Here is an 18,087-nt window from a genome sequence, read left to right as displayed (position 1 = left end):
ACCACACAGTAAAGAACTATTTCCTAATATCTAATCTAAACCTGCTTTCTTTCTGTTTGAAGCCCTTCCCACTTACCCCGTCAGTAAATGCTCTTAAAAAAAGTCCCTCTCCATCTTTTTTGTAGGCCCCCTTTGAATCCCAGATGCCTGCAATTAGGTCACACCTAAGCTGTCTCTCTCTGAGGCTGAACAAATCTTATACTCTCAGCCTTCCCTTGTAGGAGGAAATAATATCCTCCTTTGGCTCTTGGAAAATAAGTGAAAGATCTAAATATACGAGAAGCTGTGACAAGATTCACCTTGAATACTATAATCAACACTAAAACTGCCAACAGAAGACAATAATTCAAATCAGACCTGACAACCTAAGCAGGAATATTTCTAGCAATTTTCTGCTCACATTTCACCACAATGAGAAATAGTATTTAACAAGTCAAGACAAGCAGCAATGCCAGTAATGTGCACAGCTAGCTGATGTACAATTCATGTTGAGTTCTGATTAATAATTTATCCTTTCTATTACAAACTGCCTTAATTCTCTTGGTTGAATAGGCTGAATGTGGACTTCATAATGATATTTTCCTCAGATATATTTGATTCAAAATAATTTATACACACTTTAGAATTAAGCATTACAATAATGCAGACCATTCTCACAAGTCTACTTATTGGACAGCAATGATATTAATGTTATATTTTTACTGCATTTCCTACTGGCATCAGACACATTTCCTTCTCGAATTTGGCTAAAAACTGGCACTCCTAACAAATTCATTTTTGAGGAATTTTGTAATAAGAAAATATTCTAAACTTCTATGATTGCAAATTATCACTCAGCTTTAAAAAAATTTGCAAGTGTGTTATTAGCTGAATGTTGTTCAGGTAGCGTATCACCTGTAAGAGAGTACACACCCTATTCACTGACAGTGAAGAATCTTTAATTGATGCCAGGAGATACATCAATCCATTTTTTAAAAGTTCTGCAGCATCTTGTCACACAGTATATAAAATTAACATCATTGCTGTCTAATTTAAATATTATTTATTAAAAATCTCAGATAGAAAACCCAGATAATAACTTTTAAGACAAGAAAAATAAATGGAAAAAGCTAGAAGTGCTGTTTTTATCCAGACAATAGATACAACTTGGTTTTGCCCCATATTGAAAAGCTGTTTTTAAATTATGAACTCTTCCCTGAGTATAAAGTCTCTTTAAAAAGTAATCTAAATAGCGCAGATAAATATGTTCATTTAAATACTGGGGGGAATCATTACAAGCAGTTCGACAGAAACATTCTGCTTTCAAATCTACAGATTTTTAGTTTATAAAAAAAGACATAAAATGTCCTCATGACTGGTCAATGCAATCCTAAGAAAATAAAAACTCCAGTGGTTTAGTGACCATAATCTCCTGAGAACTGAAATGCTCTGCAGATTTCAATTCACAAATAGTCTGCATTACTTTCAGCAGCCAAATTTTAAATTACATGGAGCACATTTTATTCTTGAATTAAAATTGCAGGCATGTAAATGCTGTAACTATTTTTAAAAGCAATCCCAAAAATTGTGGTTTGTGATTGCAACAGTTAATTATAAAGATGCCAGTACCAATACATAGTGAAACTTGCATCTCTAAAACTAGTGCATGCTGGTTAACCCAGACATACTTTCTGAGCTCACTCATCAGATCACAAGATGCTCATCTCAGAGCCAAACTTATATTTTCTTTGATGAGGAAAAGTATGTTTTATTTGCCTAAAGATAGTTTCACAATTCATCTGAGGGCATGAAAGAAAAATATAGTAGGCATCACTCTAGATGGGTTATGAGCAGCAAAGAAAACTGAGCAGCAATCAATTTACTTATGATAGTAATAGTATGCTATTTTACAAAAAACCTATGAATTTCTGAGATATTTAATCCATCTGGAGATAAACTCTAATAGAATTAATGAAATCCAAACCAATTCTTAGGACCACTGGCAAATTCCAGATAATAAATGCTGTCATTTATTGCCATAATTAAACATGAAAGAAATTTAATAGGGAGTAGGCAGTTATCTGAGTTATTTTGAAATGTATAAAATATAAAAAACATAAAGAAAGACTTGCTAGATTTTTTAAAACAATACCACCAGAAGTTCACTGCCTTATTAAGAATACTTGTGGATCTTAACAGAGTAGTACACTTTCTCTTGGGAAGTTACAAGACATAAGGAGAGTTTATAAACTATAATTCTGTGATCTACAAGTGATATAAGTGCCCTTTCCTTTCACTTTCCAGAATTTTCATTGTATTGTTTCAGTTCCTATCGCTGCATATCTTCTTTTTGATTTTCTCTGTGTTTCTCATTAAATACTATTCAGGTCCTTAAAGAAAATGTTCTGTTGTTGCCATTAATTTTTTTCTGATTTCCCTGTGTTGTCTCCTTTCCCACTCCTCTCTCTATAGATAACTTAGCACTTAGTACATTGCAGTATTCTCTGGCATTGCCTTCACATCATCATGTCCAAGCTTGACACTGGCTATAAAGACCTACCTATATGAGATAAACCCTTACCTCAGAATAGAAGAGTTTTTACTGTACTTTAAGGAAAAAGGGGAATTAATATGAAGAATACATGTAGATCAGCTTCACATTATTATGTAAAGTGTGTGTATATATATATATATATATATATATATATAATGTATGTTATATAATTTTTTCCCCAGAAGAAAATACAGGTTCTAGTGCACAAAAAGAAGAGCTGTAATTCTGAATCCCGAAGCCTAAGAAAAATACTGATATTAAAAATCAGTGGAATTATATCCTCATTCTATATATGAGCATAGGAATCCTACATAAATAAGACTACTCTGTCATCAGACATGCCTTTTTAACTATCTGGTAAATCTGAAGATCCTCTTTTAAGGGAAAATAAAAGAAAATATAAAAATAGATCTCAGACTTTGGAGATTTGGTTCCTTCTTGGTTCCCTGCATAGCGAGCATCAAGGTGTCAGTGGCCGAAAAACTATGTGTACCTTTCTCCTTTAACTTAAGTGACACTACAAAATACATGATTTACAATCTCTCATAGAATGGGTCAGTTTGGGAGAGACCACAGTGAGTCATCTCTTGCCTACTCAAGCAGAGTCATCCTGGAGCACATGGCACAGGACTGTGTCCAAACACTTCTTGAATATCTGCAATGAGGGAGAATCTACAACCTCTCTGGGCAACCTGTTCCAGTGCATGGTCACCTGCACAGTAAAGAACTTCCTCATGTCCAGCTGGAATTTCCTGGGCATCAGTTTATTCCTCTTCTTCTATTGCCTCTTGTTCCATTGATTGGTACCACTGAGAAGAGCCTGGATCGTCCTTTTGTCAGCATCCTCCAGGAGCTCCATGTCTCTGTTGTCCTGAGGAGCCCAGAACTGGACACAGCACTCCAGGTGAGGCCTCAGCAGGGCTGAGTAGAGGGGCAGGATCACCTCCCTCCACCTGCTGGCAATGCTCTTCCCAATGCCCCCAGGATACCATTGGCCTTCTTGGCCACCAGGACACACTGCTGGCTCATGGAGAGCTTCTTGTCCACCAGGACCCCCAGGTCCTTCTCCACAGAGCTGCTCCCCAGCAGGGCAGCCCCAGCCTGTGCTGGTGCCTGGGGTGTTCCTCCCCAGCTGCAGGACCCTGGACTTGCCCTTGCTGAACTTCAGATGGTTCTTTGTCCATTTCTCCAACCCACTGAGGTCCACCTGAAGGGCTGCACAGCACTCCCGGGTATTTGCCACTGCTCCCAGCTCTGTGCCCTCAATGAACTTGCTGAGGAGGCATCTGCCCTTCAGGCCATTGGTGAATAAGCTAAGTAAAACTGGGCCCAGTATTGATCCTTGGGTGACACCACCAGTGCCAGGCCTCTAACTAGACCCTCTGCCACCGATTATGACCCTCACAGGCTGTTTATCAAGCCCACACTTCCTGAGTTTGCCTATGAGAATGTTGTGAAAGGGTATTGAAAGCCTTGCTGGAGTTGAGGCAGACAATACCCACTGCTGTGCCCTCATCCATCCAGGTAGCTCTTTCATTGTAGAAGTCAATCAAACACCTGATCACCTTTAGTGAACTCTGACTAATCCTGATCACCTTCTTGTCTTCCATATGGACAGAGATGGCCTCCAGAATGAGGTGCTCCATCACCTTCACAGGGATTCTGGCCTGTAGTTCCCTGGGTCCTATTTCTTGCCCATTTTGAAAACTGGGGTGACATTTCCTTTCTTCCAGTCCTCAGCATCTCTCCCAAGCTTCATGATATTTCAAAAGTGATCATGAGCAGCCTTGTTTATTCCTCCTGTTCCACTGCCCCTTGTTCCATTGATCGGTACCACTGAGAAGAGCCTGGATCTGTCCTTTTGTCAGAATCCTCCAGCAGATCCATGTGTCTGTTGTCCTGAGGAGCCCAGAACAGTTACAGTGTGCACCAGCTCTCATCACTCATGGATCCATTCCATCAGGGCCCATGGACTTGAGTAGGTCTGTCTAATTGTGTCAGATGAAATCGTCCTTCCCTAAGAAAGTGTCTTCCTCCCAGCATTCCCTCACTCTGGTCTCCTCTGTCAGGGATCCCTGAGGCCAGGGAAGACTGATGCAAAGGCACTCAGGAACTCTGCCCTCTCATCTTCCCCTCTTATCAGGGCCCCATCTCCATTTAATAATGAGCCCACATTATCATTTTTATTTTCTTCTGTTATTGAACTCCACAGTTATAATCTTTCTTGCTGTCCCACTGCCTCTTAGTTCAATACAGAATTCTACAATCTCATGGTCACTACAGCCAAAGCTGCCTCTCATAAAAGATCTTCTTCCACTTTTTAGAGGCAATCTAAATGTAACTGTTTCTTTCATAAGCTCTAACTTACCTCCTAGATCATTCTATTGAGAATACAGGGGGATAGAAGGTATAATGTCGACTGTGAAGAGCCCATTGATTTCAGGTATCTGGGTGAGTTTTCATATGAGATGATGAAATTCCTTGAATGCCTCAGAGGACAAAAATTCCAGAGAGCTATACATACAATAATGAACTCATAATAAGCTAGTAAGAGTGCAATATATGCTTTGAGTTGTTAAATACCATGAGAGAGGAGGCAGGAATAGAATCCAGAGTTCTGGCATTGTATTAAACTGTCATAAACAGGAAACGTTTCTTCTACTTCTTATGATTCCACTTACTATGCTCTTCCTATTCTTCAAAGTCAAGACAGGCCCTAGAAGAGAGGTCCTGTTTCAAAAGTTAAAGCATTTTTATTCTTCTGATGCGAATATTCAACACTGCAGAGATGAACGTAATATAGAAGTCCAATGGAAAAGACAGCATGTTACTATTCAGTCAAAGATTGTAGGTTTCTCCCAGCTTGCTTTTAGCTCGTTCCTTGACTCCTGACTGCTCTAGTCACTAAGATAAGGCATACTAGCAGGTCTAGGAAGAGCTGAATGCAGTGGATTGCTCTTAAAACACTATGAAGAAGAAACAGCACAAAAATCAGAGACTTCTGCAATATAAAGTACTCCAAAACTATATAAACTTTGCACTGTCACAATGTCTTCATGACATTCAACACATATGCTCAAGTTCACTTTGGTTACTTCATCAAGTAATACCCATGTTTCAGGAGTCACTAAGTAATTAAGACATACTTCAGTCATTAAGCAATGAAGATACAGACAAACTGATTCAGAAAGAGCTGGACTTAAGCAGTGCACAGGGATATAAGGCAGCCTGTTAATATGGCCCCTGGTCAAGTCTCTGCTTAATAGAATATTTACATTAGCTAAATTTTCTAGTTAAAGTCTCTGCCTCTTCAACCTTTGTTTCCCTTTTCTTTTTCCTGACTCAGGTCCTCTTTAGAATTGTGTCTTGTTTTGGCATACAGTGAAGTGCATTTCATAAATCAACAGAAATAGCAGGAGCAGGTTCTCTCATGGAGAAAGTAGATACATGTTTCAACATGAATTATAGCTACAATGAAATATACGTTTATGAGTAGAGGGCTCAGTGAAAATAAATGATCACAATATATCCTTTTATTAAACTGAAAGAGAGAAGATGCCTGGTTCAGCCACCATGAACTAGCAAAGAAAATCTCTCCTCCACTTCCTCTGAGTTTAAAGTAATAAATATATGCCACTTTAGGGATTCACAAATCTTCATAATCTAAATCTAAGTCTAAATAATTACATGCAAATTTTTAAATCTCTACAAGTGCCTACTCATTCAGAGCCAATTATTTTTTTCCACTGTATTTTGTCAAATGCATGAAATGACAATGAAATTCATGACAGAATATCCATGGCGAAAATCTGGTCTCTACCAAAATCAATGGGAGTTTTCCCAGGATTTCAGAAAGATCATTAGCACATTACCATCACAAGAAACAGGACTGACAATACATTTAAGGTTCTGATAATTGGAACTTAATTTCTCTATGAGCTAAGCACTTCTTTTCTTTATACTTCTCCTTTAAAATTGATTTTTCACTGCCACACTTACCATTACTAAAATTGTGCTTTAAAATCAGTCTGTTACCCAACAAAGGGAATCCAACAAAGGAATCCAACAAACGAATAATAAAAATACCGGAGAAAGTTGGCATCCTTTATTTTGTTTCAAGACTTTCTCTAGTGGCACAGAAAATAATTCATGCTATTCTTTGTGTACTATGTATGGTTAGGCTGTATTTAAACTGCATACAACTAGTAACAGCCACACCAGCTTCCAGCAGAAAGGTGAGGCGTGATGAATACCTCCCACAGACAGAAAAAAGAAGAAAGCAACAAGTATTTGGTCCAAAGGGTCTTTACAAAAACATGGTGTCTTCTTCTTGATAAGGGCTGTCCACCGTGCTGTAGAAACCGAAATTCTGGGATACATTTAAAGCACTCTCTCTTATCTTCTGGAACAGAGATGTGTTGGGGAGATGATTCATTCAGTCTCCAGAGAGAAGAAAGATACTGTTCACACAGCACTTCTACTCACCAGTTCTTGCAGCAGCAATGGTGTTGGCTTTGAAGGAAGCCAACTGTCCTGCTCTCCCAGCCAGAGGTAAAGAATTGCATTGGTGGCCACTAGAGGGAGGATTAGGAATATAGTAAGTTGTCGGCAAAAGCCACCCATGATGAACCACATGGGACAACCTACAAATCCCCCACTGCTGCCCAAGGGCAGCAATTCTCAGATTGCTAAGGGCTGGCAAGTAAAATCCAATTGTTATCATCTTCTACAGAGGAGCTGCCAGTGTGCATCCTAAACTTTGGTGGCTGGAGGATAGGAGGTCTGACTAGGATTGTGTGAAGGACACCTACAAACACACACAGACACATCTCTATTTACAGATGCCTATTTTGCCTTCTCGCTATTTATCTCCTTACTTAAAACTTCTCATGTCCTTTATCAACAAAGCTTCAGGGAAAAACAAACATACCAACTTCAAGAGAGTCTCAGAAGTATCAGCAGAGAGAAACACTGTGCCAAGACATGCTGTATTTAACGAAAAGATCTGAACATATTAAAGGTACTTGAAAACAACAAAATCCGCTGTGATTAAAATAAATGTTCATTAAGATCTGAGGCATACCTGAAAGAAATGTTTTCAATTAGTCACCTAGACAATCATACAGTGAAGTGTATCTTGCAATTCAGTTTACCCTGTAGCTTGACTGTCTGGTGTCTTACCTCCTGCACAAGTGGCAGAACATTCTGACCAAGGCAGATGATTCCATGCAAAGCCAACCTCATTGTCTCCACTGCCAGTGCGAGAGATCGGAACATTGAATTTATATTTTATCCCCAAATTCTGTTCCTGCAGCAGAATCTGTAGTTGAAAACAACTGGTTATACCATTAAAGCTGGCAAGCAGAGGGCAAACATAGTGATATTTATTCTAGGAATGTGTTATGTTCTGCTGAATGCGAAGAAAGTAATAAAGGAAGTCATGGTAGTTCTTTTTAGATATTCCCCAAAAGATTCTGTACCAGCTTTTAAAACACATGCAAAAGAAAATTATTATTGTCCAAGGTGAGGTTTATCCTTTTTTTTCTTCCTTAACACAACTTTATTATTTCTGTCAGTTCCTTATTCCTGACAAAATTTCATAATTCTGCTAGTTTCATAAATTTTATAAATTTTTTAAATTTTTCTTGTTTTCATAAAATTAATGTCTTCGTGGAAACTAACTTGAGAGCTGAATAATTATGGGAGGTCAAAGTTGGAAAAGCACATTACTATAGAAACATGCAGCAGTTCTAACTGAAGTCTTGTGAGCAGTACAGCCCACATAGTTTTGAAACTATCCCTTCCCTTGTTAGCACTTCTAGTGACTACAGTACAGTACATTACTTCTAGTAATAATAGTAACACCAACAGACTGTTGCTGAGGCCCTTGTTTTCCCCTTATGCAACAGCCAACATCTTAAGGTGTGATTGGTGGAACCACACCAGTGATTCCTTTAAAAGAATAACAAAACTCTCACTATATCACAGCTATATCACTGCAGGCAACATAGGCAAAAGTGCATCACCATGAGTTTTTGCCTAGCTTCACTCTTGAACTGCATTCTACACATTATCTGTCCAACACTAGCCTTTGATTCTCAACCAAACTTTTTTTTTCATCGCTAATAGCAAAAAATCAAGTTAGACGAAGCAATCTGAACGACTCTAGAGGTACTTTTCATGCATTTCTACTTTCTCTTACATATTACAGAGGCACATCTGCCTACCTCCACATGGCAAAAGAGCAGAACACTTTCAGAAAGAAAGTCAGTGACACAGACTGAATGAAAGAAGGCATTATAATTGTATAACTTATTCCATATGGACTGTCTAGCTTATGCACAGCTACAGAAGAAAAAAAGATTATTCAAGAGTTTGAAAGTGCTGCCTCAAATGTGGATATCCATGCAGCAATTATTCTCTACAAAATCATCCTATCTGGATGCAATCACTGAACTGCAAATCCAGCAGCTGACAGAATATACTGGGAAAATATCAATTTGTTCCCCTACTCCTTCTCAACATAGTAGTGAAACAGCATGCTCACCATTGCCTGTTGTCAGAGATGGCATCAGGATCCTGGTCATATCTTCTGTTACTTTCTCATACTTTCTCAATAAAATCTTTTGAGAGCAATGTATGTCACAGTGACATGCTTTAACATGGGTCATAACATTTCACTCATTCTTTGGTTATATATATATATATCACTCTCAGGCCAGGCTTAAAACTAAGGAAATGCACAGAACTGTCAGGGACTGTGAAGTGCCAGCAGTATGCAGAGATACGATACATTGCCCATTCACAATTTTCACTACCATTACTGCGGACCACATTTAAAGAGATGTGGTTTATTTTTTGTGAGTTTTCCTGGTTCTTCTGACTTTATTCCCATTTCATCACTATGTTTGCCAATCAATTTTGAAATGTAAGAAATGTGCATTAAAACACTCATATAAAGTCCCAGCTAAACAAGTTGTATACTGTTTGTAAACCTAACCTATTTAATTTCATTCATGGCATTGTCCTTTCTCAGAACACAAATACATATTACAAATTTCAGAAATATATTTATTGTAACTTTACCATGACTATGAGGTTTTCTGAAGTAGGGCCTAGTGCTTCCAAAGACTCTGGTTCATCTGTTGGCCTCTTGTAATGGAAAGCTGTTCCAGCAACATCAAACTTTCTTGGCCAGTCAATAGTCCAGGCACCATTAATATAGTAGTCATCCTCTTCAGATTTTAAAGCTTAAAAAAAAATACAAGCCACCTAAAAATTGGAAGCAGCATTTATAATGGAGAAGCCATTGTAAATTAATCTACTAATCTGCTAGAAGTATGTGAGCTTCAGCTCTATATCACTGTTTTTTCAACCTATATAAAGCTTTTTCTTAAGCTCTGGTGAAAATATCCATCATGTAATTCAACAATTTTGCCTCTGCAATAATCTTCAATGTCCAGATTATTTTGCAGGTTTCAATATGCAGATGCTGCATGAAATGAACCAGAATGCCTCATGCAACTTGAACTATGACATATGCACATCTGAAATGCATAATCTATTATCAACCTCATCTTTACATTAAGAGGGTGGGGCATGGATTCCTTCAGAGACAATGTTGCAGAGGAAAAACAAAAGAAGAAACATTGAGTCTGACATATGGTACCAGTCAGCTGTTGTATTGTTGCCTATGTCCACTAGTTCTTTTTTGCCTTATGAAAGTACAAATACAAGATATTTCTACTAGAAACTGAAATATTAGCTACTTAATCTGATAAAATACTCTATCCTTCTTAGTTTACAGCCTTGAAACATGAAAGCATTATAGACAAAATAGAAACTTCTGAGCTAATCAACCATTGGGATGGGCAAGCACATCTTATTCAGGGATCTGAATTTGGTTTTTTATTAATAATATTACATTATGGTTCTAAATATGAAACTGACATTGTATCTTAAAGTGAATATTCAGTTAATTAAATATTGACTTCTTGATTTAAGGTGAAGATTACCAAGTTTTACATATTTTATTTATTTTAAATAGATCATGTTTTTAAAGGAAAAATGATGGTAGGAGCCCCATGGTCAAACAGTATGTAATTTGCCATTGAGACAAATAACTGATTTTACTGGATAGGGGAAAACTTCACATCATAATGCTAAGGAGTAAGACAACTTCAGTTATATGCCATTTTACTCTCAACTACATGTGTGTGGACAGCTGGTTTACCTTAAACAGTTAGGGAAAATGCCTCAGTGATGCTTAAGTTGTCTAAAACAGATCAGAGAGCATTCATGTGAGCAGGAGATAGTGAGAGAGGCAGTACTGCTCTACTGGTGACAATGACATTCAGCAGAAATTGGTAACCATTTCCATTATCACCACAAGGTCTGAAAATTAACATACGTATGCTATATATGCTTAAACTAATATACATCCAGAAGCAAAGCAGTTAATTTTTCACTTGTCTGCCAAAGAAAAATGGATTTTCATTCTTTAAGTACATTTGCCTAATGTCAGTTATGCACAGGTGAAGGCCACAGTTGTGAAGGGCAGTCCAATTATTAGATGACAATAATTATGCAGTGGCATAATGCTAGTAGCATATAAGACAGAAAGAACAAGTTCATGTTCCCAATGAAATAATTTTTGAGGACCTGAAATGCAGGAAGCCCACAGAAAATTAGCATAAGAAGAATATAAAGCCAGCTGTCACCCTGGATCAAGCCATTTAAGTGAAGTTAACAGCACTACTAAATATGCAGTTCTTTCTGCAGCTTTGAACACAGACAGTTTTGCTGCTGCTGGATTATCTGTTGGAGAAATCAGTTAAAATACTGTAGTATTTGTGCAGCTGCAGAAGTGGGCTTTTGACCAATTTTGTCACATAACTAGGAGTGATACTGGTGAAAAAAATGATCAGCCAGATCAAGGTGAGAGAGGACAGGAGCTAGCTGAGCTAATTGAATTGCCTAACTGCACTCCAAACTTGAGGTCATGGATTTCAAAGGAACTCCATTCCAGTTTAAGGAACTATGTAATGGTTGCTGTGAGTTTGTTTGAAAGTCTTAGTTTGAATAAAGGAGCCAGTGTGACAACTACAGAGGAAGAGGGGTTTACTTTTTTTGGTATGTTAGAATCATATATAAAGAATGCCCTTACCAATGTAGTTTTTTGACATTGCCACTTCTCTTATTTCAATGTGCACAGAACCTCTTGGAATTTGAATCACTTCCATATATCCTGTAAGATGAAGATAAATTTTATTTAGGAAGGAAAACTCTCTAAACTTCATACAAAAACTTTTAACTGATAGCAAGAACTTAAGTATTCAGGAATTCCTTTTTTTAAGTGCTAATAAAGCATTTTCAACAGTGTATCTTAAGTAATTAAGCCATTTAAAAATGTCTTCAGGAACACAGGATAGTTCAAGTGTTAGAAGACTTCAGTCAATCATTTAGTCTACCTTCCTGCTACCAGCAGGAACAGCTAAGAGATCAGATTGAGTTACTCAGAGCTTTATCCTGCTGCTGGGTCATGAAAAACTCTGAAGATGGAAACTGTACAACCTTTCTAGGAAATCTGATCCACTGCTAGACTGTCCTCCTGAGGAAAAAGTTTTTTCATCTATTTGGTCAGTCACCCTCCTTCTAAGAGTTTGTAGCTCCCACCATGTACCCACCAGTGCAGAGCCTGGCTCCGTTTTTCCCGTGACCTCCTCATAGTATTGGAGGGCTCATACCAGATCCCTATAAACCAGGGGATTCTCCAGGCTGAGCAAGCCCAGATCTCTCAACCTCTCCTCACAGAGGGTCAAGACTTCCAGACCACCATAATCTTGCTGGTCCCCCACCGGACAGAACTAACTGCAGTGCTTCACTCATTTTCCTGAACTATGGAGTCTGAAATCTGGTAACTATAAGACTACAAGATTAATATTTTTTGAGCTAAGCTTTAAAATAATAGCCTATATATATATTTCCTGAATTCTTAGTATTATGGACTTCTGAGATTTTTCTGTATTCTTGCTATTCTAAAATTTCATGCATGACTATCAGATTCTACCATACACAGTAAAATAACACAAAACATTACTCTTAATATACCACCATAACTAAATAATTACAAAAAACTTCACCAACAGACCTAAGCATTCAGTAATTAAACACATAGTTGTATTCAGGATAAATCCAAACTAATACACAAAACCAGGAAACAATAGGAAAACAGCGTCAAAGTGAATGATGAGCAGCAATGCCACACTGGGAAAGAAGGCAGCATTGGTATTTGCTAAAGAGTGATCCAAAAGCACTGAGCAACAGAATGGACACACATGTACATACCTCCTCTGGGCAAGGAACCATTGAAGAAACCTTCAATGGCTTCACATGTACTCCCATCTCCTCCACAAACACGGCATCTATCTTCCTTAGCATCAGACCCCAAAATATTATCACAACCTACATGCTGAAAACAGATCAGAAGAAATATTTTTACAGGATGATGGTTGTGCACCATTATTTCGAAAGTTTCTTTAAAGTGTTTCTTTAAAGTTTGAGATACTCAGTTCTTATTTTTATCTACCCTATTGTTGATAACTAGTACTTTAAGTGGGTTTGCACTTGACAATGAAAGAAGATAAAAAAAGAGAAGAATTTGCATTTTGGGTTGTTATCAAATCTTGATTAATAAGAACATTGCATTTCTACTGTGACTTCTAGGAAGGGACTTCACAGTGTTTTGCATATTATATAATAATTATACTTATCAAAAAATGATTCCTGATGTTGTAACTTGATATTGCAACAGCTTCATGCCATCTATATTGCTTTTTTAAGGTCAAGATTTGCTGTGTGATCCTTAAATATTTAGACAGCATAAGTACTATTCTAAGGCATTACACCTTCATAGACCTTATTTCCATATGCTGCAGAGGAAACTTGTAATTTGTATAGGTATGAATGTAGAGTGTAAATGACTAAATGACTTCATAGTAAGAATAGATTCAGAATGAAACAGTGAAAAGCTGAATTGCATGCTGTATTAGATGAAAAAAAATTAAATTAAAATAAAGACAGGACCTCTGGGAAAAGAAAAAAAATAGGATGAAACAAGGAGGTTGTGAACAGAATAAAGACTGCAGCTTGCCAATATTTTTCTAGAACTCATACAAAGAAGAAGGTAGCTACTTAACTGTCCAGCTGTCTTTGTTTACTGTCTAGCACTATTATTTGTCATCTTGTAAACAGCTAATACACAAATTACAAGAAAAGTTAAAATACATTCAATAACTGACAAAATATTATTATTTTAACACTTTACATTTCAACTTACTGATTCCCTAAGATGACAGAAACCAAACTTTCTTCACAGTTCATTCTCAACTTGAGATTCTTTTTACTGGTTTACTAAAACATGGCAAAACTTTTGATCTCACTATGTCATTAGTGAGATATTTAAATTCTTATAATGCAGTTCTATAGGTATCTTACAAGATAATCAGATTTTTAGTAAAAGGCAAATACTTACATCATTATATATTTTTCCTAGAACCACAGGGCAATAGGGATGACTTTCTGTTGCAATTATATTAACAGCATGATTTTTTGCAATAGAATGAACTAGTTAAACAGATTAATATGTTCACATTTAGTGTTTTTCAGCCAGAGTAATATTCTAACCAAAATGATGGAACAGGCCTTGGAAGAGTGCAAGGAGCCTGTTCACCTCCTGTTGCCATTTCCATCAACTCTTCAACAGAAACCATGAAGCAAGAAAAAAGATAAAATGGCAGATTCTACTAATGTCTCTGAGAAATTACTGAAATTCAAATTACTTGTCTATTTTATGCAATACTTTTTAAACTTTCTGTCTCAATCTTACATTTTTATTAACAGCTTGACCTGTCAACACTCACTTTCATGTAACATTCAAGTACCTTAACTAAACATAGGTAACAGCAGACACAACAAAGAAATCCATAAGTACTTTATAAAACATTTGTAACCTTGCATTCTCCATTGATACAGATATCCAGTGAATCAGCATTGCACTGAGTCCCATCTATTACTGCAGGAGCACGTTCAGTGTAAAAATTATACCCTTCAGCCAAGCAGTTTAATGCACATGGTTTAACCCCACCTGGACAACAAAATCAAATGAAAGGGGGGAAAAAAATTAACAGAAACCTTACAAATTTAAGGTTTAGTTAAAAATATTATACATAAACAGATCTGTAATTTACAATCTTATCTCATACCTGACATATACAATATATATACTTTATTTAACTACTCCTTTAATGATTTCTCTACTTGACTCTTCTCTTCTGCAAAAAGAAGTTGTATGTTATTTCACACAGTAAGATATGAAAAGTTTGGCTGGGTCCATAATGATGCCATTATGCTAGTACAATCCTAATGGGTATTAAGCAATTTAAAACGAGGATACTACTTCACTATTTCAAAAGGAAGAATAGAAACAGGATACACTACAGCTCACACCAGATGATCATGACAACCTTTCTTAGGCTTTTAATCTAAAGACCTGTTTGTAAAACCATTCAGGCTGTTAAGCTAAAAATCACTGGTAAATCATTTTATTCAAGTCAATAAAGTATAAAACCCACAAGTTATACCCTCTTTGAATAGGAAAAAAAAATTAAATTATGATCTTATAAATAATGCAATTATTGAAGTAGTCTTTAGAGACTCCTACAAATGCTTTTACTTCTTTCTCATTTTCTTAAAATGTTCCTGACTTTAGTAAAGGCAAACTTGTTGTGAGATTACTTAATACTAAATTCATCAGTAGCATAAGAGGCACTTGCAGATCACCTATGGAATATCTAATTCTAGTACTAGCGCAGGTGTCTCCATATTTTTAAAGTGGCGTCTCTACCATGATGGTGACTCATGTTCAGACCAAAAGAAAAATTTACTAGAATAAAGAAATTTTGCTCTTCAGTACCACTTGCAGCAACAGACAAAAGTACAAGCTTAAAAATCTTAGCTCATGCTATTTTTGTCAAAACATAATATTTACAAACATTACCCTCTATAAAACATTTATATAATATCAAAATCTTCACATATGATAATGGTTTTGCAATGCTAACCATTACCTCCAGTGTAGGGTTTCCAGTTATAATACTTTCCCCGGAAAGGCATATTGTCAAAATCCGCACATTGCTTCTCTCTAAAATCACGAGCCCCTGAAGGACATGGCTAAAAAAGTAACACAAAATAGTTAATTTATTCCAAATATGAACATGAAAGGAAATGCTTAGAAGCTTATACTGCAAACACAATCATGCAAGTGCTTAGAAGGTTTTGTCTTGTGGCTCTGACTCTGAAATTTGCTTTATTACTTTACAGCTGAAGTGTCCATTTGCAATCCTAGGCTGGCATGAAATAGCTGAAGTAATTTAAAGAAAGGTAAGTGTTACATAACAGATTCCATAAAACTGGAAAATCAGGATCCTGTCAAACTACGTGTCATAATCAATCCATCAGCTACCTTCTTATAAACACATTTAAAACAGCTGGAAAAAAAATTTGGTTGGAGCTGTAGGTTCAATTATACTGTACTAAGCAGCTGTACTGAGACACATTATTAAGACATCAAGGAAAAAAATAAACATTTTCTACAGAACTATATCACTCCTGCTTACTTGTAGCCTTGACAAAAGTACTTTTTTAAGACTGAGAAAGAGAATAGATAGTATGTCTGGCTCTGATTACCAGCCTCTGTGTGTCAAGAAATAAAAATTTCCATTTAAATTTTCATTACTTTGCATTAGCAATTACAAAACTATGAAGTAACTTTTTTACTTGGAATGAGGGTAGATTTAAGTAAAATTTATCTTGGAAAGAATTACAGGAGAAATAGAATTCTTTTCTATTTATAACATTTTTCATCAGCAGATTCAAAGTTATCTTGAATATACCCTCATCTTATTAAACATTGTTATCAATGTTTAACTACCTGCTGAAATTGAAAGCTTCATCAGAAAGTATTTAAAACACACATTAAAATCCTGTTTAGAGTGATAGACAAAAGGATTTTTTGACAGACATCAGAGGTGTTAATAAACATTACTACTTTATGAGCAAAAGAAGAATCCATTTTATGGAATTTTAATTGTCTTCATGTATAGCTAAGCCAGTTAGCTCTTCCCAGGAATCTGAAATGCATTCAAGTGAAAGGGACTCTATTAACATGGATGCTAAAAATTTATCACACAATGTAAATATAAACATAGCAATTATAAGTCCCTTTTTACATTAATCAAGATCTCATGATAGCCAGCCCATTGCCATATGATTCAGGAGCTTTAATTTTTTTTTTTCTGCTATTTTGATGCAATATAAATTTAAAAAGTGAACATTAGACAGTACTTATATTTTTATTTTTCTGTATTACTCTATTAACTCTATTAATACAATTACTCAATTGTATTAAAAATACAATTTTAAATACAATTCATTAGCTGGTAAGAACAGAGCAGTGCTTTTATTACTTTTTATATGATATAAAAGTTTATATTATTTATTTATTTATTTAAAACTATACTTTATATTATACTTTTATTCAAGAATTCTTTGGATTATAACAACAAGAATTCAAAATAACCACATAAAGTTTTAAAAAATTTATTTTGGGGGGTTCTTAATAGTAACTAAATTTGCCTCTTTGCATCACATCCTCCAAGCAGTGGAAGGATCAGTCTTGACATCCCTCAAAGCTAGAGCCTGAATCTCTCGGGTACTGGTCACTTCACAGTCCTTCAGTCCCATTGGCTCAGCTCCTAATCTACACAACCGGTATTTTAATTGCACCAAATTCTCCTTACAAGTTAAATAATGAAACCCTTTATCTAAATAGTTATACTACAACAAAATAATAAAATATGAAGATGAGTAAAGAAGGATCAAGATCTTCTTTTTTATACTCTAAAAAATATTCTTGCTACCTGGTCTTTGAGATGTAGTCTTGTTGCCTAATTTTCCTATCTTTTTTTAGTATCTCACCAATATCTGACAGGAGGTAAAACTCAAGGCCATGATCTCAGGAAATGCATTCAAAACTGTACTTGACAATCCTGGTTGCCTTCTATGACACAGTAACCTTCTTATTTGCTGTTGGGTGAGTGGTGGACACTGCTTGTCTGGATTTCCCCAAGGCTCTCAGTAGTGCTTCCCACAGCCTCCTTCTGCAGAAGCTGTTGTGTTATGGCCTGGACAAGGGGTCCCTAGGGTGGGTGGGGACCTGGCTGACCCAGGGCAGTGGTCAATCACTTCTCTCCAAACTGACAGCCTGGCACAAGGGGTGTTCCCAGGGACTGATACTGGGCCCAGCGCTGTTTATTGTTCAGAGTGATCGAGAAGATGGGATCAAGTGTAGTGATGGTGCACTGGTGCAGTTTTCCAGTAATAATATACTGGTTGAGGAAGCAGATGCTTGTGAAGGAATCTGCAGAAAGACCTGGATTAGCTGGAATCGTGGGCTGATGAGAACATTGTGAAGTCCAGTGAGGACAAGTTTTGCA

The 18,087-nt window shown here is 36.5% G+C and overlaps 1 protein-coding gene across 2 annotated transcripts in view; it reads right to left on the bottom strand.

Moving 5' to 3' along the window:
* Nucleotides 1-18,087, bottom strand: part of ADAMTS6 (ADAM metallopeptidase with thrombospondin type 1 motif 6) — a 137,991-nt gene that overhangs the window by 15,394 nt on the left and 104,510 nt on the right. For both annotated transcript variants that reach the window (XM_059492440.1, XM_059492441.1), the window contains exons 14-19: nucleotides 15,661-15,763; nucleotides 14,545-14,678; nucleotides 12,881-13,004; nucleotides 11,700-11,780; nucleotides 9,620-9,783; nucleotides 7,715-7,853 (exon numbers count right to left, since the gene is read on the bottom strand). In XM_059492440.1, the coding sequence (XP_059348423.1) occupies nucleotides 7,715-7,853; nucleotides 9,620-9,783; nucleotides 11,700-11,780; nucleotides 12,881-13,004; nucleotides 14,545-14,678; nucleotides 15,661-15,763 (745 nt within the window). The remainder of the gene's footprint in view (nucleotides 1-7,714; nucleotides 7,854-9,619; nucleotides 9,784-11,699; nucleotides 11,781-12,880; nucleotides 13,005-14,544; nucleotides 14,679-15,660; nucleotides 15,764-18,087) is intronic.

The sequence above is a fragment of the Ammospiza nelsoni genome, chromosome Z (genome assembly GCF_027579445.1).
Source record: "Ammospiza nelsoni isolate bAmmNel1 chromosome Z, bAmmNel1.pri, whole genome shotgun sequence".
NCBI lineage: Eukaryota > Metazoa > Chordata > Aves > Passeriformes > Passerellidae > Ammospiza > Ammospiza nelsoni.
The sequence above is the reverse complement of the archived record's forward strand: the minus strand, read 5'-3'. Positions and strand labels throughout refer to the sequence as shown.